Source organism: Mastigoproctus giganteus, chromosome 3, assembly GCF_048544385.1.
Source record: "Mastigoproctus giganteus isolate SK-2022 chromosome 3, ASM4854438v1, whole genome shotgun sequence".
Taxonomy (NCBI): Eukaryota; Metazoa; Arthropoda; class Arachnida; order Uropygi; family Thelyphonidae; genus Mastigoproctus; species Mastigoproctus giganteus.
Window position 1 is genome coordinate 219,538,969 of NC_143577.1, and position 24,915 is coordinate 219,563,883.

Genomic DNA, 24,915 nt, shown 5'->3' on the forward strand with positions numbered 1-24,915 from the left:
AAGTGGCTAAGTATAATTAAAAACTTTGCGTTTTTGGGAGCTGCAAAATCTGTCCACAAGTGGATTTGATACCCTTACCGATACTAAGTAATAACCTAAAAATCTCTATCTAAATTCAATTTAAACTAAAGTATTGTTACTAGGAATATAAAGCAACTCTAAAAAATAAATTAATATGCCAATTTAAGTCAATAAAAAAGCAAAAACTTCTCTATTTGCTGGAGCCGTAAAAACTTTGCCTGTTCACATGTACTCTCGCACCCACTCTCCTGTGAGTATCACGTGAAGTGCTTACGATCTCTGGTCTCGAGAATAAAAACACCCATCACCTCCTCTTACGCAGTGGTATTGTATACCGGATCACTTGTCACAATTGTGGCAGCTGCTGTATGGGGGAAAGCTCTAGACGACTCCAGGATCGCCTCGTGGAACATGATAGGTCCATCCGCCTGGGTGACTCTGCGCACTCTGCAATTAAAGAGCATTTCTGGTCAACTCAACATGACCTTAATCCCAGCCATGACAGCAAGGTGATCAACCAATTTTTGCACTACTATCACCGCCCATGGTTCGAGTCCCTAAACATATCTAGCTGTCACAAAGTTTTAAATCTCAGCAGAGGTACAAGACTACACCCAATTTTGGAGTCTGTAGTATTAAAGCACGACAAACACTGGCAGTCATCCCATATATGCACCATGCATATATGCACCCAACAATCACCTGATCTGACATAGTAAGTGATTGAACACTCTCGCTTTCATGTGCGCGCTCTCCCAGCAATCTGAGCACACACTGCCTATTTAGTTTATTCTATTCCTAATGTTTTATGTTATGTTTACTTGCTGAGGAAGAGGTTCGTTACCCCAAAAGCTTCTTTACCATATTAAAATTAATTTAGTTACCATATTCACTGGTTCTACTGTATCCTTCTTTTACATTTATATGTATTAGTATTTTATTTTACTTTTTTACTTTATTCTATTGTTATAAGTAGTGTTTTTTAAACTACATTTAATACATTTATTAAGTAACACATTTTTCTACTCAGTCACCTCTAGAAATTTTCATTAGTTCTCTTTTTTATGAATCATATTGTTAAATTCATTTTTTTATGCTCTTCTCCATTGTGGGAGTGCTATTGGTTTTGCTGATCAATAGAATGTGCTTGGGTCATTCATTCTTTTTGTCTCATTTATGTCATGTACCCATGGTATAGTCTCTTTTGATGTGATTCACCCTAAAATAAGCTGTTTTGATTTGCATTACTATTCATTTTACTGCTATGCAAGTGTCACAGACACCCACTCTCCTGTGAGTACCACATGAAGTGCTTACGATCTCTGGTCCTGAGAATAAAAACACCCATCACCCCCTCTCTTACGCAGTGGTATTGTATATTGGAGAGCTGTGCTTCTGTCTTCAGAAGCACAGCTCCAGCCAATTAATAAGTGACAATCAGGTGATTATGGCTTATCAGCTGCTTCATTTCATAAGGCACAAGGCCTGAAATCACTTCTTTCTTACAGAAAAATAATCACTGGATTTTTTTCTGAAGAAATGCCATCTATTTTGTATTCTCTGTCTACTAAATTCTAAAAATTGCATTTTATTTTTCTCCTTCATTTTTGACAATTACTATATGCAATATGCTGCATATACTGAAATTATTTTTGCATATACTGAAATGTGCATGAATAATTGCATATTTCAGTATATTAGTAATTATTTGTTTATAGGAAAAGGAAACCAGCATGGACAGATCGAGTTTTGTATCGTCTCACAAAGAATGCCTATGACCATGTCACACTTGATTTGAAACAGTTGCATTACTTCAGCCATCCACTTTATTTGCAGAGTGATCATAAACCAGTGTCGTCTTCTTTTTTTATTAAAGTGAGTAAATATTCATTTATAAATAAATATCCAAAATAATTATTAATATAAGAGGAAATAAAAAAAGTTGGAATCAAATTTCATAATAAAAAATAATCTCAATTTTAAAATAAGAGTAAACATTCTAATGAAAAAGTGGTTCTTTAGATATCACCAATTTAAGTACAGTATTTTCAGAATTCTTCTAGCATTGCACTACAGCAGATATTCTTGCACCCCTTCTGTTTAAGTGTATTCCATCCCTGTGGAAGCAGTCTCTCCTGTTTACAAACACAAACCACACTAAGAAAAATTCTTCCCCATTAGCCTTGCACAGTCTCTCCAGAGTGGAATTGATTGACGAGGCTCTAATTATGTTAATAATTAGAGTTAGGCTGTGGAATAGCACTGCTGGGCAAAGGCCTCCCCTCAACTTTCTCCATTCATGTCGGTTCAATACCAGTCTTGTCCAAGTCGGGCCCATAAGGGATGTTAACTCATCTCTCCACCTGGTTTTCTGTCTTCCTCTATTTCTTTTTCCTTCTCTTGGAAACCAAACAGTTGTCAGCTTATCCCATGAGTCCTCTTGTTTTCTGGCGAGATGACCTACCCACTTCCATTTTAAGGACTTGGATGTCTTGACGGCATCATCGAATTTAGTTTTTTGTCTGATGTAAGTAGATTTTATTCTGTGTCTTTTGGTTATACCCATCATATTTCTTTCCATTGCTCATTGACATATTCTAAGTTTATTTACTTGTGTTGCTGTCAAAGACCATGTTTTGGCTGCATTACATGTTAGAGTGGGTAGGATGATTATGTTGTATAACTTTCTTTTTAGGCTGATAGGTAAATCTCCTTTCATCCATTCTTTCATACTCCAGTAACTTCTCCAAGAGTCGTTGATTCTGGATTCTATTTCTTTGTCCATTCTATTGGTGAAGCATATTTATTTGGCCTAGATATATGAACTGTTCTTCATAGTTTAGTGTTTTGAATCTGATGTTGATGGGTGAGGCCGCATGGTTGGTCATTATTTTTGTTTTGTCATAGTTAATGTTTAGGCCAATTTCTTTGCATCTGAGGTTTAGATATTGGGATCCTTTGTTCCAATTGTAAACTGCTTTCAGAGAAGAGGGCTAAGTCATCTGTGAAACTGGGGTTGGTTAGTTGCCTGCCTAAAATGTTTATGCTGGTATCACTCCAGTCTAGTTTTCATCACCCATTACCATCTCTAGTGCTGAAGTGAAGAGCTTTGGTGCTATTGGGTCACCTTGTTTTACTCCCCTTTCTATTTTGAATTTAGATCCTGTTTGCTGTAGCTTGATGGCTGCATTGCTCTTGTTGTAGATATTTTGGAGAAGTCTGATGTACTTGTATTCTTTTTCTTTCTTTTGCAAAGCTATCATAAGAGGTTGGCATTCAATTGAGTCAAATGCCTTTTGGAAGTCTATGTAAAGTGGTAGGTTATATTCTGATATTTTTCGATGATAACCTGGTTAATTGTGTGGAGATGGTCAATGGTTGAGAAGTTTTTCCTGCACCCTGCTTGATCATATGGTTGGTACTCGTCAAGTTGATTGGAGATTTTGTTTTGGATGATTCTAATGAATATTTTTTAATTATGTGGTATCAGACTATGTAGTCTGTAATTATTTATATCTGAATTATAATTATTTATATCTAATTATGTACTCCCTCCTATTGTGTCTGGGCAGAATTGCAGACACTTTCATTTTAAGTAAATCCCACATCAGTACACTGTGAACATTTCAGCCTATTGTTTCCTTTTTTTAAAGAATCTTAATGCATGAAGTATCACTGCCGAAAATCAAATCAAGACTATCTTTCACTTGTTGCCTCTCTAACATGTTGGTATAAGAAGCAGCCATTCAATAAATTCAGAAAGGTTTTGCTACTGTGTGAGTGACCTACCCACAAGTTCTAATCAATATTTGGAAAAATTAGAATCCCCCATTATATGATATTCTGATTTATTAGCCCATTGTATTTGTCTGTCTGGTTGTTCATTATTCTCATCATGATGGGTGAAGTGTGTAGTGCATGTGTTCTTTTTTCTCTTCTTGGCTGATGCTATAGAAGCTTGCTTTCTTGATTCATTTGCCATTACTACTACTGATAATAATACTACTACTACCACCACAATCACCACCACCACCCATAAACAAAAAGCCAAATCTTCAACAACACTTATGGGCACATTCTTCTGGGATCAAAATGGCATAATTTTTATCAAATTTCTTGGAAAGTGGAGTAACCATCAACAAAGAAAGATACTGCTTGTTCTTAGAAAAGCTTAATTGAGCTCTGAAAATCAAAAGACCTCTTGACCGGCAGGACATTAAGTTTCATCAGGATTATGCAAGGCTGCACACAGCACAGATGACACTGTCAAAGATCACCCAGCTGGGATGGAGCATAATGCCTCACCCACCCTATGGCCCTCACCTTGCCCTATCAGTTTTTTTTTTTTTTTCTTTTGTTTGGGAGACTGAAGGCATACTTGTGTGGTAAGATGTTTGAGAGTGATATGGAACTCATTTCTGGCATTAAACATTGCTGTAGTTAGTATTAGTATTAGTATTAGTAACGGCCGCATGGTGCAAGAAAGCCTATGGCTTATGCTGCACCAGCCAAAAAAAAAAAAAAATCCGAACAAAACAATGATAATAAAAACAAAAAATAAATAAATAAATAAATAAAATAAATAACTAAATAATAATAATTAATACATAAAATAAAATAAAAAATAAATAAAAAGGAAATTAAACCTATCATCCTATGCGCTTCCCTTACCCGAAAGTACTATCCAGATGACCTTTGAATTTCCCCAAACTGTCTAGGCTATCAACTTGTTGTTGAAGTTGATAGCCTAAACAAATTTAAAGCTCAACTGGACAGGTATTTCGAACGAATGGAGGGGTGAAATGGGAGAGGGGTTTTTTTTTTTTTTTTTTTTGGCTGATGCTGAATAAGCTTGCTTTCTTGCATCATATGCCTCTACTAATGCTAATGCTAAATGCTGTCGGCCTCTACCACCCATGAAGGCAACTTATTCCAGTAATTTATAACTCACTGGCTAAAATAAAACTTCCTGCAGTCCAGTCTAAACATTTCCCCCTCGTAACTTGAATTTATGTCCCCTAGTTCTAGCATCATTTATAATCTTGAAAATTTTGTCCTCATTCATTTTACTGATGCCTCTCAGAGCCTTAAACACCTCAATCAAATCTCCTCTAAGGTCTCTAGTTTCCAAACTCTGCAACCCACATATTCGAAGTCTTTCTTCATAAGGACACCCTTTTGCTGATCTCACCAGGCGAGTTACCCTTCTTTGCACCCTGTCAAGAAGCTCGATGTCTTTCTTTAGGTGCGGTCTCCATACTTGAACACAGTATTCCAAGTGTGGTCTAACATAAGCCTTATATAATGGGATTATCACGTCCCTATCTCTACTTGCAAAAGTTCGATAGATCATCGATAGGACACCATGGGCCTTCCTTGCAACCTGTTTACAATGCTCAGAGAATTTCATGTCTGACCGTATCGTAACACCCAAGTCCCTTTCCTCCAGTACTGGGTTTAGTTGAACTCCACCAAGTGAATAAGTTTTTTTGGGATTACTGTTTCCCATGTGTAATACCTTACACTTTGTTGGATTAAAGCACAGCTGCCATTTTTCTGACCATTCCTGAAGTCTATCTAGGTCTCTCTGAAGAAGCTCAGCTTGACGGTGATCCTTAACTACTCTACCAATTTTAACATCATCTGCAAATTTAGACATCACGCCCTCTATCCCTTGATCAATGTCGTTTATGAAAATTAAAAACAACAGTGGTCCTAATACTGATCCTTGGGGAACCCCACTTCTTACATCAACCCAATCTGAGGAATAGCCATTTATGACAACCCTCTGCCTCCTGCCCTGAAGCCATCCTTCTATCCATCTAAGGATTTTCCCAGTGATTCCAACCTGTTCCAGCTTATAAAGCAACTGCTCATGTGGGACTGAGTCAAAAGCTTTGCTGAAATCTAAATAAACAATGTCGAAATTATTCCCTAAATCCAGCTCGTGAGTGACCCTTTTGAAATAGCGAACCAGATTTGTTAAACATGATTTTCCCTTTACAAAACCATGCTGAGTATCCTTGAGAATTTCAATTCGATCAAAATGATCCTGAATTCCACCCTTGATCATTGCCTCCATGATTTTCCCTACTACTGAAGTCAGACTGACAGGTCGATAATTTCCAACTTCACTTTTAGAGCCACCCTTATGTATGGGAGATACATTTGCAATTTTCCAATCCAAGAGAATCTCCCCAGAGTCTAGTGATGCTTGCATAATAAGCCTCAATGGTTCAATGCACTCGCTTGCCGCCTCTCTTAAGATTATAGGGTATATTCCATCAACTCCAGGAGCCTTACTGGTCTGTAGGCTCGAAAGTTTTTTCATTAAATAATCTTGCAAAATTTCAATATCATTAATTACATATTTTTTAACTTCGCTCTCACAATTTCCCATTGCCAGAAAAGGCTTTTCATTTGTAAATATCGATGCAAAATAACTGTTGAGTTCATCTGCAACGGCAGCTGGTGTATTTATTACTATCCCCTTTCCCTTTCGTAAAGGTCCGATCTGGTTTGTCCTGCTCTTCTTGGCATTTATATATGTGAAGAATTCTTTATCCCCCCTCTTTGCTCTGTTTGCTAGTGATTTCTCATAAACTGCCTTTGCCTGTCGAACCTTTTCTGTGGCTCTATTACACATCACCTTGTAGCTGTTATAGGCTTCAGTACTTTTTATTGCTCTGTAACCTTTCCATGCCACCTTTTTCTGCTCAAGTAATGCGGCAACCTCACTATTCATCCAACTTGGAACCCTTCTCGTGGAGTATTTTTTTAATGGTATATACGCATTCAAGGCATCTGTGATTAATGTTTTAAAAGCGTACCACAGTTCAATTGTATTCATTCTCTGCGCGATATCTACCCAGTTAATAGAGGCCATGTAGTACCTTAAGGCATCGTAATTTCCTTTTCTGAAATTAAAACCCATTCCTTTGCCTTTTACTTCTGCTACCTCTCTTTTTTTTTTTTTTTTTTTTTTTTTTTTGGCTGATGCTGCTTTCTTGCATCATATGCCTCTACTAATGCTAATCTGATCTGAGGTGTCCAGGTAATATGGAATATAAGCAGTAGATACCATTTCCCTGTCATGAGGGGGCGAGAGCCTCGGGTGAGTTGCAAATTCTTGTGCTTGTAGTGAGCACTTGTCCAACACACGGGCTGTGTAGCCACATTTGGTGAAGTCAGCTTTTACCCTAGAAACCTCGGTGCACCTGGCTTCTTCTGAGGTGAAATGACTTCAAGCTTGGAGTCATTCCAGCTCAGACAGCCCATGGACTTTTATCAATGATATACAGGAATTTTGCTAGAAGGGAAAATTCCTGAAAATTCTAAAAGGCCGCTCTTACCAAGAAAGAGCAATAGTTTTGCAAATTGAAGTTCCTGGAGATGGCACCTAGGAGGAGATCTGACTGAGGAGTTTAAGGCTTTGAATGGATTGACTAAGCTTAATCATCCACCGTAGAACTCCGTGATCACTTCCTGCTACTGGTTTCTCTACTGTCAGCCCTGTTATGTCATCTGATTCATGTGTGATGATGAGGTCTAGGATATTCTTTTCTCTAGTACTTTCCCTGACATGTTGATACAAATAACAGTCATCTAGTTGATTTAAAAATTTTGTTCCCCATGTCGAGTTTCTTTCCCATTTACTCCAATCAATTAGAGGCAAATTGAAATCACCCATAATAAGGCATCAGCCTCCTGACTTTTACCAAAGTGCATTTACTCCTTGGAAAGCCCCAAAGAAAATGCAGTGAGTGTGGTGGTTTCTTACATTGAGTGATATTTTCACAAAGTTGAAAGATCGTATTTTATGTATGTAAAGTATAGTTACAATATCTCGGATAATCAAGATGTTACAACTTACAGGCACTCCCCGGCTTACATAATACTCGACTTACAGAAATTCAACTTTATGTAAGTTTTTGCCAGCCGATGCAAACTTAAAAAAAAAAAAAAAAATCATGAAAACGTATTTTACATCCCATAGGAATAAATGGAGATATTGTGAAAATATCGTAATGTGAACCCAATAGCACATTGTTTCTCTTTTTTTTTTTTTTTTTTTTTCGTGGTAATTCATTCCAAGACCTTGGAAGTTGAAATTTTTGCTATATAACTAAGCTATTTATCTCTCTAAAAGATCATTTTTATAATGGAAATTGCACTACATTTTCATCGTTATCATGTTCCATTATAAGAATCAATTTTTAACGTCTTTGTGATATATTTTTCTAAAACACATTTCTGAAGGTCACTACCATAAAACAATAAAAATAATTTGCACTTGCTGGTTTATTGGGCTTTTCCATTAGCACAATCTGTTATAAATGGACAGTAAAATCGATCTTATTGCATTCCCGATAATACCGATAACTGAAATTCTGTGGGTTTTTACGTTATGGTATTATGGTGAAATGAGTTCCCCTTCATTGAAATCTTCAATCATACAAAAAACATAAATAAATTTTCAGAATCTTCTCTTCATTCCTATTTACTTATTGCAATGGTGAAGGGAAAGGTACCAGCGGAAAGTGCTGGTAGTGCTAGGAAACGAAACAAAATTGATTTAGAAATGAAGATGATTAATTAATAATTATGAAGCAGGACGAAGTTTGTCATCTATTGCACGGAATTAGGTCTCGCTGCTTCAACAGTGAATGCTATTTAAGGGACAGTGCACATATAAAAGAACATGTTAAAGGATCAGCACATTTAAGATTAACAGTGATCACAAAACAGTGTTTAGGTGCTATATCGAAGATGGAAAAGCTATTAATAATATGGATGGAAAGTTAGATTTAGATTCAGAAGCAAGTGCCCCTGAGTCCAATGGCCATTCAAGCAAAGGCAAGAAGTATTTATGAAGATATTAAGGATAAGTACGGCAAACCCCAAGCCAAGTTCGTGGCAAGCAACGGGTGGTTTAATAGGTTCAAGCATCATACTAGTTTTCAAAATATTAAAGTATGCGGTGAAGTCGCCGGTGCCAATTCTGCAGCTGCAGAGAAATTTGTGATGTGTTGGAAAAAACTCCTTATAAATCTCCACAGCCCTCAACTTCTGCAGCGGCGTGCTTATCAGCTGGAGAGGTAATTCTGGCAATGATGCTCAAAAGATAAAACTTGCTGACATTATGCCTGTCCTCTCTCTCTTTTTGTAATTTTATAATTTTGTAATTTTGTACACTTTGTAATTTTTACTGCACATGACATAAAAAAATTGAATAAATAATTCTATTTACATGTTCGTCGAACATTTCTTTTTTGCTTCAATCAAATTTGCGAGTGCTGCATAAGCATTTAGGGAAATTCTGACACATAAAATTCTGACTTATGTAGAGTTCTGCAGAACGCAACCCTTACATAAGTTGGGGAGTGGCTGTGTATTGTATGTGTGTGCCTATTTTGCTCTTAGTAACCTTAACGGTCCATACATTTTCTTTTCTCATGAGTACTCCCAGGAGGCCTTGTAATCCCCACACCTTGCTTTTTTAATCTTCTGCATGCCCTAATAGAAGCAGTACAAGGGTTTCATTTCACCTCCGCTTGCAGCTGCCATTAAACCATTAGTTTGTCTATCCCCCCCCCCCCTCCAAACTAGTAGTTTCTTACCTACCTAATACTGTCTAGATAGCATCAGCAAATATTCTTCCACAGTTTCTATCCCTGTGATAACAGCCTCTTTTGTTAACAAGTTGGACCATGCAAGAGAAAAATTCTACCCCTTGAGCCTTGCTGAGTCTCCCAAGGACAAATTGATCGAGGAGGCTTTCATTATATACTCCCTATTATTATTATCATCTATACGGTGCAAGGAAGCCTGAGACTTATGCTACACCAGCCAAAAAAAAAAATTCTCGCGTTACCCTGAGAGAGAGAGAGAGAGAGAGAGAGAGACAAAAGTAGAAGGGAATCACCAAGAAAGAGAAGAATGATGATATCCAGCTTAGAACCCTGGATGTGCCAAGCCCATACTCACCAGATGTGAGCCCCTGGGGTTAATGTCTAGGCAGAATCCCAGACACTTTCAAATGTGTTTCTGAGATGGAGCTAATAACACTGAACAAATATTTTGGATTATATTTTGTTATAGGCATGAAAGTAAGTTTACTATATAGATTTTGGGTCACCTTGTTTAATAAAAATAGTTTATTAGAAATAGTGCTTAAAATGGCAGATTGACTCTTGTTTTTGAAAAAAATAGTTTTTTATAATTATGCAAATTATCATCAAATTATGACAGTAAGATGTAGCTACGAACATACATGTGTCAAAACGGGACCTTTTTGCTTGTATTCAGCTTTGGGAGCATCCCTTTTCAACATTCAACAATAATCAGCTAACATGGTGGCACTCCATTTGCTCTTGTATCTTTGTTCCATCACTGCAGTGTCTTGATGGATGCACTCACCATTTTGTTGCTGATGGCACCACAGTTTAGTGGGAAGAAATGCATCTTCAATCATTGCACCCCAGTTTTTCATAAGAAGTAATGAGATCTTCTACAAGCTGCCTGTAGTTACTGGCTTGAACATTTCTTAGAGAACCAGTCGAAACATTTCAAAAGGCTTCCCATGCTGATTTCTTGCTATCACTAAGGACACATTCGAACTGTTTGTCTTTGAAAAGTTGCCTTATTTGTGGACCAATGAAAATACCAGCCTTGATCTTCTTTTCTCTGTACTAAGTCTTGGGAATTTATCTTGCAAGTATGTAAATGCAGAACCGTTCACTTCCAAACTTGTCACAAATTTTTTCATGAGTCCCAGTTTGACATGGAGTGGTGGAAGCAAAACTTTATTTGGATCTACCAGAAGTTCAAATGCTATGTTCTTCATTCCAGGTGATAATGATTTTCGTTGAAGCCAACTGCTCTTCTCATTGTGCATATCCTTGGCACGACTATCCCACTCGCAGAGAAAGCAACAATAATTAGTGTAACCCCTTTGCAATCCTAATAAAATGGTGATTACCTTTAAATCACCACATATCTGCCACTCATACTTCTGATAGTGCACACCTAAGAGGATGTTCTCCATGTTTGCATATGTTTATTTTTTGTGGGCAGCATATGCAAGAGTTATTGAAGGCAGCATGTTTCCATTGTGTAATAACACAGCCTTAAGGCTAACCTTAGAAATGTCTATAAATAGTCACCTTTCTTCGGGAAGGTTCCTTGTATTCATTGCTGCCATTAGACCAACAACTTCCTTACAAATAGGGAGTTCACTTTCTCTTTCATAGAATTTATCAGTCTTTATTTCGAGTAAGTGCATAACTCCCTCCACCTTCTGTTTTCTCTGTCCTTTCTGCACATGTTGTACTCGAAGTGTCGAAGTTTGCAGATGACACGAAGGTTGGCAGGGTTGTTAATGACAGTAATGGCAGTGTGCTACTGCAACAGGATCTAGATAATTTGGGCAGATGGGCTAAGAAGTGGCAACTGAAGTTTAACCTTGACAAATGCAAAGTACTGCATATGGGTAGAAGTAACCCCAGAGAAACGTACCAACTGTGTGGTACTACACTTAAGGTGGTAGAAAATGAAAAAGACCTGGGAGTAATTGTGCAGTCAGATATGAAGTTTTCTGAGCAATGTAGACAGGCTGCTAGGGCAGGTCATGGGGTTTTGTCAATGATATATAGGAATTTTGCTAGCAGGGAAAAGGAGGTGATTGTCCCTCTGTATAAGGCAATGGTCAGGCCACGCCTTGAGTACTGCGTACAGGTCTGGAGGCCTCATTTTAGGAAGGATGTAGATTTGCTTGAGCGTGTACAGAGAAGAGCAACACGATTGGTGAGGGGAATGAAGGGATCCTCTTACCAAGAGAGGCTTAAGTTCTGCAAATTGCAGTGGCTGGAGACTAGGCACCTGCGCGGTGATCTGATTGAGGTCTATAAGGCCTTGAATGGGTTGAGCACGCTGAATTCTGATGGGATCCTCCCACTTGTTCAGAATACGAACCTACGGGGACATAAGTTCAAATTAAGAAAGGATAGATGTAGAATAGATGTGCGGAAATTTGCCTTTAGCCAGCGGGTGGTTAATTGCTGGAACAAACTTCCATCTGTCGTTGTGGAAGTTGATAGGTTAAATAAATTTAAGGAGGAACTGGACAGGCAATTGGAGGGTATGGTGTGATTTTTTTTTTTTTTTTTTTTTTTGGCTGATGCTGCATAAGCTCCTACACTTGCTTTCTTGCATCAGGTGCCACTACTACTACTACTACTACTACTACTACTCCCTGTATTTAAATTCTGCATCTCCTGTTTCTTCACATTTAACTCGGTAATAAAATCTTTAACTGTGGTTTAACTGTGGTAATATGAGCTTTAACTTTGGTAATAAAATAACTTATTCCTTACCGCAGTTAAAGATCTTGGGGATGAGATTGAAATTAGCATTAGCATTACTAGATGCATATGATGCAAGAAAGCAAGCTCATACATCATCAGCCAAAAAAAAAAAAAAACCTTCCCATTCACTGATCCATTCGTTCCAAATGTTTTTGTCTAGTTCTGCCTTGAATTTATTTAAGCTGTCAACTTCCACAACAACAGATGGAAGTTTGTTCCAGCAATCAACTACCCACTGGCTAAAGGAAAATTTCTGCACATCTATTCTACAACTGTCTTTTCTCAATTTCAGTTTGTGCCCTCTCAGGTTTGTAATCTGAGCAAGAGGAAGAATCCCATCAGCATTGAGCCTGCTCAATCCATTCAATGCCTTATGCACCTCAATCAGATCTCCTCTCAAGTGCCTAGTCTCCAGAAGCTACAATTTGCAAAACTTAAGCCTTTCTTTGTAAGAGCAGCCCTTTGTTTCCCCCACCAGTCTTGTTGCCCTTCTCTGTACTCGCTCTAACAATTTAAATCCTTCCTAAAATGAGACCTCCAGACCTGTATACAGTACTCAAGGTGTGGCCTGACCATTGCCTTATACAAGGGGACAATCACCTCCTTATCCCTGCTCGCAAAATTCCTATATGTCATTGACAAGACCTCATGATCTTCTCTGGCAGCCTGTCTGCACTGCTCAGAAAACTTCATATCTGACGGCACAATTACCCCCAGGTCTCTTTCGTTCTCCACTACCCTAATGTAACACCACATACAGAGTCCATTCACATTATATCCAGAATATGCACCTTTCGCAGCATGCACGGCAGCGAACTGCTGTGGAAGGGACTCAATAAGTCTGCAGAAGGTTGCTACAGGTATCTGTGACCATGCAGACTACAGTGCACCCCAGAGTTCCTGTAAGTTCCTTGGTGGAGGATCCATCCATCTGATGTGTCGATCGAGGTGGTCCCATAGATTTTCAATTGTGTTAAGATCCGGGGAATTCGGTGGCCAAGAGAGTAGCTTGACGTCTTCGTTGTGCTCCTCAAACCACTCACGGACAATTCTGGTGACATGGCATGGCGCATTGTCTTGCTGATAAATAGCATCGCCCCCAGGGAACACAGTCAACATGTTATGGGTGTACCTGATCGGTGATGACCGATAGGTAACCATTTGCGTTCAGGGTGCCCTCCAGAGGTATCAGCAGACCCAAGCCATGCCATGCCACGAAAACATTCCCCAGATCATAACGTCGCCACCACCAGCCTGTCTTCTGCCAACAATCATGTCCGGGTGTCTGTTCTCAGAGGTTTCACACCTAATATGCCACTGTGTATCCACTCGGTGGAGCAGAAATCATGACTCATCAGAGAAGGCCACCTGTTGCCACTCGGCTGGGGTCCAGTGTTGGCCAGCTGTGCAAACTTGATGGCATTGTTTGCGATGAACAGCCGTCAGCATGGGTGCTGTCATCAAACATCTGCTCCATTGCCCAATGTGCAACAGGGTTCGCTGCACTGTCATGTTGCAGACCTTTCTGGTGTCCCCACCGTCCATTTGAACGACCAGTTAAACAACACTAGCACGCCGATTGGTCCTGACCAACCATTTCAGCCGGCATTCACCTCTGGGATCAGTGGTACATGTGGCTCCACAACTAGCATGTCGGGTCATCAAAACTGTCCCATTTGTCCAGTCTTGATACACTTTCACCACTGCAGCATGTGAAAATTTTACAAATTCCGCTTTTTTTTTTAATGCTGGCACCCCTGGCCCAATAGCTGATGATCATACCTTTTTCCAAGTCTGATAGGTTGTGTGCTATGCCCACGACAGAAGCTGTTACTATGTTCACGGATGCCGAACATCAAAACTTATATGCTTGCAGTGTGTGAACTTGACATGTGCACTGTATGATTTGTGTGTGATGTCTGCATTGGGGGACAGTCATAATAATGTGACTGGATGCTGTAGTTGGTACATTTCTCTGGGGTTACTGCTACTATATGCAGTTCTTTGCATTTGTCAATGTTAAACTTCAGTTGCCACTTCTCAGCCCATCTGCCCAACTTTTCCAGATCCTATTACAGCAGCTTACTGTCATTACAGTTATTAACAACCCTGCCAACAATATATTTTAACCAGAACTTCAAATTTATCAAATTTATTTACTATACTCCTAGCATTGGTGTAAAACAAGTATACGTGCACCCGTTCTTACTCTTAGTTACTTAGTTTGGGTTTGATAAGGAAACGTCTTGTCTGACAAATTTGATAGGATATTATGATGTGGTTACAAAGGAACTGGATGCAAAAAATAATTTTGATATCATATATTTGGATTTCAGGAAAGCTTCTTTTGACACTGTTGCACATGGAAGACTATTGTACAAATTGGAGCAGAATGGTATTAAGGGTACGTTGTTACAATGGATAAAAGGATGGTTGAGTGGGAGAAGACAGAGGGTGGTAATCAATGGGTGCTGCTCTTCGTGGACTAATGTTATTAGTAGAGTCCCACAGGGTTCGGTGTTGGGTCCACTGTTGTTTTGTATATTTATCAGTGATATTGATGATGATATATCAGGCTTAGTGTCGAAGTTTGCAGATGATACAAAGGTTGGCAGGGTTGTTAATGACAGTGTGCTACTGTAACAGGATCAAATGCAAAGTACTGCATATGGGTAGAAGTAACCCCAGAGAAATGTACCAACTATGTGGTACTACACCTATGTGGTAGGAAATGAAAAAGACCTAGGAGTAATTGTGCAGTCAGATATGAAGTTTCCTGAGCAATGCAGACAGGCTGCAACAGCAGGTCATGGGAATTTGTCAATGATATATAGGAATTTTGCTAGCAGGGAAAAGAAGGTGATTGTCCCTCTGTATAAGGCAATGGTTAGGCCACACCTTGAATACTGCGTACAGGTCTGGAGGCCTCATTTTAGGAAGGATGTAGATTTGCTTGAGCTTGTACAGAGAAGGGCAACAAGATTGGTGAGGGGGAATGAAGGGTTCCTCTTACCAAGAGAGGCTTAAGTTCTGCAAATTGCAGTGGCCAGAGACTAGGCACCTGCACGGTGATCTGATTAAGGTGTATAAGGCCTTGAATGGGTTGAGCACGCTGAATTCTGATGGGATCCTTCCACTTGTTCAGATTACGAACCTAAGGGGGCATAAATTCAAATTAAAAAAAGACAGATGTAGAATAGATGTCCGGAAATTTGCCTTTAGCCAGTGGGTGGTTAATTGCTGGAACAAACTTCCATCTGTCGTTGTGGAAGTTGATAGGTTAAATAAATTTAAGGAGGAACTGGACATGCATTTGGGGGGAATGGTGTGATTTTTTTTTTTTTTTGGCTAATGCTGCATAAGCTCATACACTTGCTTTCTTGCATCACATGCCACTACTACTACTATTCTAACACGCCCCATGTATTTACTTGTTTAATGACTCCCAGCAGTTCCTGATATCCCCAGCACTTGGTTTCCGGGCTGCTGCTCATTCCAATAGAAGCAGTGCAAGAAACATTTCCACCTCTGCCTGTGGCTATTGTTAATCAATTTTCCAACTCACCTAACATTGCCTCGATTGCATCAGCAAATATTCTTGCACCCTTTGTATTTAAGTGTATTCCATCCCTGTAGAAGCAATCCTTCCTGTTAACAAGCACAGACCACGCTGAGAAAAATTCTACCCCTGCAGTTTCTCCAGGCCAAATTGATTGACAAGGCTCTCATCATATACTCCCTGCTATCGTGTCTGGGCAGGATTGCAGACACTTTCTAATTTTACCCTAACTCGCTACTTTTTTTTCAACATTGACCTGTGCTTGCTAAGTAAATCCGAAAATTTCCCATACTTAAATGTCATTAGTGCCAACATGTACAATGATATCACCTTTTGTGCCCTTAAAATATGATATCTGCTCTACAACACCATCAACTTTTGCCCCTAGCAGACATAAAAGTAAAGTGCAGCCATTATCAACCCACTGCAGGATGGAAGCCTCCTCAACAATTCATGCTGAGGGAAATGGACCATAATCTGCCACGCTGGTCCAGTGTGGGTTGGCAGATTGACTGTATTCAGCAGTCAGGGACTTGAACCCCGGTCTACTCAAAGAGCGTGTGCTACTGCACTCCCGCTCCTGCCCACTCGGCTACGGAGGCCGTAGCCGAGTGGGCAGACATACCCTGGCCCTATTCCACCTATCCTTTTTGCACAATATATTTCCTGTTTCCGTGACAATTGAGTCACTGACAGTAACTAGCTCTTGTGGGACAGCCTATTCTGCTCTGAAGATTGTCGCTGTGTTTCCTGGTGCACAAGAGTGAGCTCCGCATTGAGTTGAGTAGCTGAGAGCTTGATGGGCCCCATTTTAATTCCTTTGTGGGCATCTACCCGTCTCTTCAAGCATCTCATAGATGCCCCTCAGAACGCTGAGTTGGTCTAATTTCTTCACATTCTCTGCACCTAGCACACACAAAGACATCCTCCATGGCTAGATCATGTTCTGTTCTAGAGAGTTCTGCAAACATGTCACATTTTGCACATGTTTGCAGAACTAGATGTAATGCAATGTCGAATTGCCCCCTTCAGTTCTCCCACGAACCACAGCACTTTCGCTACTTTGTGCATATTGCTTTGCTGCTCTTGTCTACAGCATGATTTCTGTTTAAATTCAATGTAATTTACAATAAAAATTAAAAGGATTTATAAATTTAATTGATTAATTGCCAATACTATACTAAGCTAACAGATTCCTACTACAGTGGTACGTATTACGCTATCTACTTTTACATTATACCTTACGCTATCAAGTTCGAGATGTATGTTACACTATTCGTACTACGCGATTGATTCTACAGAATGGTGGTAAAGTTTCGAATGGTACAAATTTTACTGATACTAAGTAATAACCTACATAATCTCTATCTAAGTTATCATAACTAGGAATATAAAGCTACTTCTAGATAATAAATTGATATGCCAATGAGTCAGTAAAATCATAAAAATTTAAGAAAAACGTCTCTGTTAGCTGGAGCTGTAAAAACCTCGTCTGCACGGAGCTAATCTCGTTTTCTTTAAGTTTTCATAGTGTATTTGTTTAGGTTTCAAAAAGTTAATAAATTCTTAAGTTGATTACATGTAGTGAATTGTTTTACCTATTGTTATAGCAAAGTTCTCTGAAGTTTTATTTTGATAACAGGTTTTCCATCAGCCAACAGAAAGAAGTGTAGAATTTTTTCCTATTTCACGATGGAAAATGAATCAGGATGGTGTAGCATGGTACAGGTTTAATGACGGAAGTTTTCCTAATATGTGGGATTGGATAGGATTGTATAGGGTAAGTAAACAAATTCCTCCATTCATAATTATTTTTAGAGATTTATTATTATTTGCATATTTAAATGTAGATATTTTCTTTTCGTTATGCTGACATTCTTCCATTCACCATTTTACTCCTTGCTGTCCTGTTATGTCTTGACGCTTTTGATCCACCCTCCTCATAGTCTATCTCTGGGCTTATTACCATTCATTGTTTCTTCAAATTTCTGTTTAGTTAATTTAACTTCCTCATCCCTCCTAGTAATCCTTCTTTATACAAAGAAGAAGAAAATGCACAAGATCACGAAATCGGACTGTTGTGTACTGGTTGTGGAAAAGTCTTAGATAATTCAACTGATGTTGCTGATGAATTGAATAGGTACTTTGCATTGTCCTTTAGTGACAAAAGACCCTTCATGCTGAGGAGATGCTCTGCAAGTGAGGCTGAGCCATATGAAATAAGCAATTTTTTAAATTGCAGAACACCATTTATTAGAAAAACTTTCAAGCTTAAAGGCAAGTAAGGCTCCTAGAGTTGATGGTATATACCCAGTAATTTTGAGGGAGGCTACCACAGAGGGTATTGAACCTTAAGGTTAATTGTGAGGACATCATTGGACTTGGGAGAGATTCCTTTGGATTGAAGAAGGGCCAGGATATAGAGACAGTTCTAAGAGTGAAGTCATTAACTATAGAACAGTTAGCCTAACTTCAGTGATAGGGAAAATCTTAGAAGCAATGATTAAGAGTGCAATCCAGGGTGTCATTTAGATAGAAATGGCATTCTGAAGGACATATATGGTTTTTAAGGAAAAATCATATTTAGCTAACTTGGTAAGCTATTTTTGCACAGTTACTCATAAGCTGGATGTACGGAACAATTTCAATATAGTTTATTTGGATTTTAGCAAGGCATTTGACTCTATCCCTCATGAGAGGTTACTTTATAAGTTAGAACATATTTAGATTACTAATCTTCAATCTCAGATGGATTGCAGGGTGGCTGCAGGGCAGAAGGTAAAAGGGCTGTGATTAATGGATTTTCTTCAGATTGGTGAAATGTCAGATGATGTAAAGATTGGGAGAGTTGCTAATGATTGGTGTCAAACAGTGTTCCTTCAGGATCTGGGAATTACAATAAAGACATATATGAAGTTTTCTGAGCAGTGTCAACAGGCGATCAGGAAAGCCGATTTATCAAGCAATATCCAGTTGAGATAGGCAGGTCATAATCCTGCTGTATAAGGCAGTTGTAAGACTGCATTTGGAATACTGTATCCAAGTATGGAGACCTCATCTGAAAAAAGACATTGGACTTCTTGAAAGGGTTTACAGATAGGCAACTAGCATGTTGAGATTGGTGAAAGGGTGACCATACGATAAAAAACTTCAGTATGTGGGCTACAGAGCTTAGTAACCAGGTGCCTTAGAGGGGGATCTGATTGAGATTTATAAGTCTCTGAGAGGGTTTAGTAAAATGAACAAAGGCAGAATTTTCACTGTTATAAAGAATTCCAGAACCATAAATTCAAATTACAGAGGGAGAGGTTTAGACTATATTATAAGAAGTTTTCCTTTAGCCAGTGAGTTGTTGATTATTGGAACAAGTTACCACTGCAGGTAGTCGATGTTGACAATTTGATGAAATTCAAAGGTCAGCTGGATGTGAGGAGAAAAGCATATAATTTGTATATTCTTATCTACTTTTTTTTTTTTGGCCAGTGCAGCAAAACTTGTAGCTTCCTTGCACTATATGGCTAATACCAGTCCTTTTTTTTTTTTTTTTTTTTTGTTAGTTGTTGGCACATCAGCTTCTGTGGCCATAATGCACCTCCCAAAGTTTTTGCATTTTACTCTGATTCAAGCCCAAGGCGGGATTCGAACCTGCGACCTTTGGGTTGCCAGGCAGGCACTTTACCCACCTGGCTAGCCCAGTCGGCCATAATACCAATACTAATGCTTATCCTAACCCTGAGACTTCCTTTTCCTTTCAAAAATTTTTTATATTTGGATGCACACAGGGTGTAAGAGACTACAATGTTAAAAATCCAATAATGTATTGGAGTTTATGAAAATTTCTTAAGTCCCCTCCCACCCCAGCTAATAATACTGTCTAGTTCACAAAGCTAAAATATCTTTGTATATTTTAATTGCATTTATTCAATTAAATATATTCAATATATTTAATTTATTCAATTAAATATATTGAATAATTTTTTAATATATTTTTTAATTACATTTATTCCAGTTCATGTTCTATTTGGCGCTAGTTTTTGGAAGTTTATAACATAGCTTTCAATAGAAAATTTTCCTTGAAATTTTATTATTAAGTCAAAGATAAGAAAAAGAAAGTTTTTGTAATACAGTAAAACCTCAAAAACCTGGCATTCAAAAAATCCTGTACTTTGTGAATATTTTGTATTTTGAATAGTCACCCATGTGAGGGCAAGGGAAAATAGGCTGGTCGGACTTAAAAAGAAGGTGGGGGAAGCAGCACCCTGCAGGTGCTGCATATATACATTTTGTTCCATTAATAATTTCCAAACACAAATTTCATTCTGTTTTACATATTTCCTAGATGGTCATTATTACTATAAATGTGGAATGTGCAAGATCATTCATTTTGTGAAACATTCATTACTATTTCACAGTATATTGCTTAATAATACATAGTCTATATTTAAGTTTTTAAGGCAGTTCAATTACTGATGTCATAGCACACTATTTATACCTTATATTAAAAAATATTGCACAATCATAACATCATAAAACATTAGATGTTTCTCTAGAGGTTTTATTCAAACCCATGACCATTATTAGTGACATTATTACCCACTAGTGGAGATTATAGGGATCAGATACTTAGTCTATACGTAACCCTCAAAAAAAGGAATTGTCAGAAATCTGGCACGTATTGGGTTCCGAGCATGCCAAATTGAAGATTCTACTGTAATACAATTTTTTAAAAAAACACTCCATTAGGTAGCATGCGCTTTTTTTTTTTGCATGCAAAAAAAAAAAAAAAATTTGCAAAAAAAAGTTTTTTTAGTTTGCACTCTTTTCAGAAATTTATAAAACAACTGCTAATCAAATCAAAATTTTTGCTAGAAATTTTGTTGCAAGATCAAATACATATCTAGGAAAGGTGCTATTTTTGATAACATGTAGCCTGCCTCATAAACCTAAAATTATTTTAAAATGCTTCTTTCAATCACTATTGATTTGCCATTTTTATACAAACTTTCCATTTCTCTTAAAAATATACAAAAGAGGAGATTTCTCTTCTAAATACATGTTCATATTTTGTTTCCATGATATTTCTGAAATTTGTTTTAGTGCAAACATTTGGTCATGACATCACTATTTGATCTTAAAACAGACTGTTCATTTCCAAAGAACATTAAGCAATACTTCTAATCCTCTTTTCTTAGATAACACCTTGCTCCAGTATTGTGGAATTTGTGTTTCAGTAAACAATCTGTGGTAATATGATGCAGACACTGGCACTTTTTTCCCCTCTGGCTTTCAGCATTTTGGGTCTAAATTCATAACTCCCTTTACATCTTTTCTTCTTTTTCATTGATGGCTTCAGCTCTTTTATTTAACAAATCATCAAATTATTTATTCTGTACATTTAAAAGTCCTTCTCTTCTGTTTATAATTTTTCTTGATAATTTTTGATTACCTTAGTTATTGTTTTTCTTCTATTCTGAGATTTAACTAAATGCTGAAACATTTTTTTCCACCTTTCTGTTACTTCTGTTCCCTATCTTTCCCAAAATCTTCCCCAGATTTTAGCCTCTTTCAGACATATCTTAGCCCTCTTGCACTTTTCTTTATGTTCAATAAGAATTTATTAAAGATCCTTTTCTATAATGATATGATGAATTATGCTTTTCTTGTCTGTATTATATTCATTTCAAGTAAATTTGTCACTGTCTTTATGTTGAATTGCTCTGTTTGTTTCTAATTAAGAGTACATGGCTTGTGCAAAATTGTGGTAGCATTTTACCGTTATTGTTGGATTTACCATTTTCTCAAAGTTTTTCTAGAGTATCTCTACAGATATAATTGTCATTTCCTACCTTGATATTTAAATCTTTAATGAGAGATGGGGATGGAGAGAGGAGGGCAGCCTTCTACAGGATGTTTATTATTATTTTTTTAACTGTTTTTAGGCTAATTTTCCAGATAAAGACGAACATATATGTTTTGTTTGGGCATCATCAAGACCTTCCATTTCAGCACCATATTCAGCAACTACAGAAAATTCACAAGACATAGTACCAATCACAGAAAATGCTCCTAGTGTGCCAAGTACAACAGCACAATGGTACAAAGCAATATTTGCAGATCAGAACCTACTAATAAAGGGCATGTATAGGCTGCTATTTGTTAGTTCACAGTTTGATGATGTACTTGGTATAAGTGAACCATTTGAGGTAAGTGGACATTAAATATTTAATTAAAAATTAAATAAATTGAGATCTCACTTCTGAATTGCATTAGATAACACTATCTTTCTAACAAGATAGCAGCATGCTACTAATTTGTTGGCTACTACATACCTGCTCTGCCCTGCCACATCCATACAAACAATAGTGCTTGTTATGTTTCATTTCACAATAACTATGCAAGGGGTGCAAATTTCTTTAAAAAAAGACAAGAGTCACAAGTCATAATGAATGAAAAATGAAAGTCTGTATTTACAGAGCATTTTACTTAATGTTCATCAACTCTTAAATTCACTTAGTCTTGATTTTTAGAAAACTTAAGCAGGAGAGAGTATAAAATTTACAATTTTATACTTATCTTGATCAGATCTTGGAAGTTCATGATAACTGATTAGGAAAATTAGGTAAAATTATGCGATTTTTTTGATAAAATTTTACCTAATTTTCCTAATCAGTTGCTTTATGTGTGTATGTGTCAATTAGAAAGTTGTTTTCCATCATCTTAGTCTAGAATATCAATAATTTTAAAATCTATCCCCTCAAAACCTGATGCATAAGAAAAATATATGTGAACGTCCTCTAAGCTTGATATTGAGCATGTATGATGCATCTAAAAAGCTGCTTTTAAGAATTAACTGTGATGAATGCCCTCTAGAACTTGCTACATTTTTTAAAAATAAGATAAATGTTGCATGCATAAGTTATAGTACAAGGAGTGGTACAAAAGTAATGCCTCCTATTTTTTTCCTCAGAAAATTTAATTCCTACAACTATGCCTTTTACGTCAATTAATCCTCAGTCACTAATAAACACACTGTTATTTTTACACATCATTTTCTATGCACTTCCACCATCTCTGAGTCAGACACTGTATTTCAATCCTGTAAAAGTCCTTACTCTTGCTCTGGAGGGTTTTGTGAACACTCTGCTCAAGCTGGTCATCTTCCGCAAAATGAGTTCCACAGAGTGCCATCCTTCAGTGGGCCGAAGAGGTGATAGTCGGAAGGTGCAAGATCCAGGCTATGAGAGGGATGAGGTAGAACAGTGCACCCCAGTTTTAAAATGGCCTCCATCGTGTGCAGACTGATGTGGGGTCGTGCGTTGTCATGGAGAAGAAGAACCTTGTTAAGGTTTTGGTCCAGTTGAACCCTACAGATGCGGGCTTTCAACGTTTTCACATATCGATCTGAGTTGATTGTGGTGCCACACTCCAAGACACCCACAAGCAAGGCCCTGCCTTTGTCCTAAAACACTGTCACCATGACTTTATCGTCATGTTCCCCACTCTTAAAGTGTCTTACCCAATGTCTAACAGTAGTTAGACATTGGGTAAGACACTTTATTTGGTTATATTGTCAATATAAATATTTTTGAGATGCATATGGAACAACTGAGAGCAATACAGCATCAGTAAAAAAAAAAAAAAAAAAAAAAAACACTTTCAATTTCACCTATCCGTTCCCTCCAATAATTTGTCTAGTACTTAATTGAATTTATTTAAGCTATCAACTTCCACAATAACAGATGGAAGTTTGTTCCAGCATTCCACCACCTGCTAACTAAAGGCAAACTTAGGTATATATATTCTGCAACTGTCTCCTTCCTCAATTTAAATTTATGCCCCCCATGTGTATGTAGTCTGAGCAAAAGAAACAATTCCCTTAAGCATTGACCTTGAGCCTGCTGAATCCTCTTCAAGTCTTAAACACTTCAATCAGATCATCTCGCAGGTGCCTAGTCTCCTGATGCTGCAATTTGCAGAACTGAAGCCTTGTTTTGTAAGAATGTCCCTTTGTTCCTCCATCAATCTCATTGCCCTTCTCTGTACTTATTCCAGCAGCTCTTCGTCCCTAAAATGAGACCTCCAGACTTGTATGCAGTACTCACGATGTGGCCTGACCATTGCCTTATATAATGGGATAATCACCTCCTTATCCCTGCTAGCAAAATTCCTGTGTATCATTAACAAGCTGTTCTGCACACCTGTCTGCACTGCTCAGAGAACTTCATATCTGACTGCACAATTACCCTCAGGTCTTTTTTATTCCCCTGTCCTGAGTGTAGTACCACACAGTTGGTAGGTTACTCTGGGGTGACTGTTAACCATATGCAGTACTTTGCATTTGTCGATGTTAAACTTTAATTGGCATTTCTCAGCCCATCTGCCAACTTTTCTAGATCCTGTTGCAATAGCACACTGCCATTACTGTCATTAACAACCATGCCAACCTTTGTTTCATCTGCATACTTGGACATTAAGCCTGATATACCTTCATCAATATCATTGATAAATACACAAAACAACAGCGGGCCCAACACCGAACCCTGGGAGGCTCCAATAATAACATTAGTCCACGAAGAGCAGTGTCCTTTGATTTACACTTTCTGTCTTCTTGCACTCACCCATCCCTTTATCCATAGCAGCAACTCGCCCCTTAATGTCACACCACTACAATTTGCATAGCAGTCTTTTATGTGGAACAGTATCAAAGGCTTTCCTGAAATACAAGTACATGATATCAAAATTATTTTTTGCATTCAGTTCCTTTGTGACCACATCATAGTATTCAAGCAAATTTTTCAGACAAGACCTCCTTAATAAACTCATGCTGTGTCTGAACTATAACTACAATCTTGTCTTGATGATCCTGCAGTGCTTCTTTAATCAGTGACTCCATTATTTTCCATGGAACAGAAGTTAAACTATCAGGTCTGTAATTACTCATGATACCTTTTGATCCCCTTTGTGAATTGG

The 24,915-nt window shown here is 37.9% G+C and overlaps 1 protein-coding gene across 2 annotated transcripts in view; it reads left to right on the plus strand.

The window, feature by feature from the left end:
- LOC150088732 (inositol polyphosphate 5-phosphatase K-like) overlaps positions 1-24,915 on the plus strand; it is a 218,490-nt gene that overhangs the window by 176,564 nt on the left and 17,011 nt on the right. For both annotated transcript variants that reach the window (XM_090370883.1, XM_090370884.1), the window contains exons 10-12: positions 1,740-1,896; positions 17,588-17,725; positions 21,885-22,148. In XM_090370883.1, the coding sequence (XP_090227009.1) occupies positions 1,740-1,896; positions 17,588-17,725; positions 21,885-22,148 (559 nt within the window). The remainder of the gene's footprint in view (positions 1-1,739; positions 1,897-17,587; positions 17,726-21,884; positions 22,149-24,915) is intronic.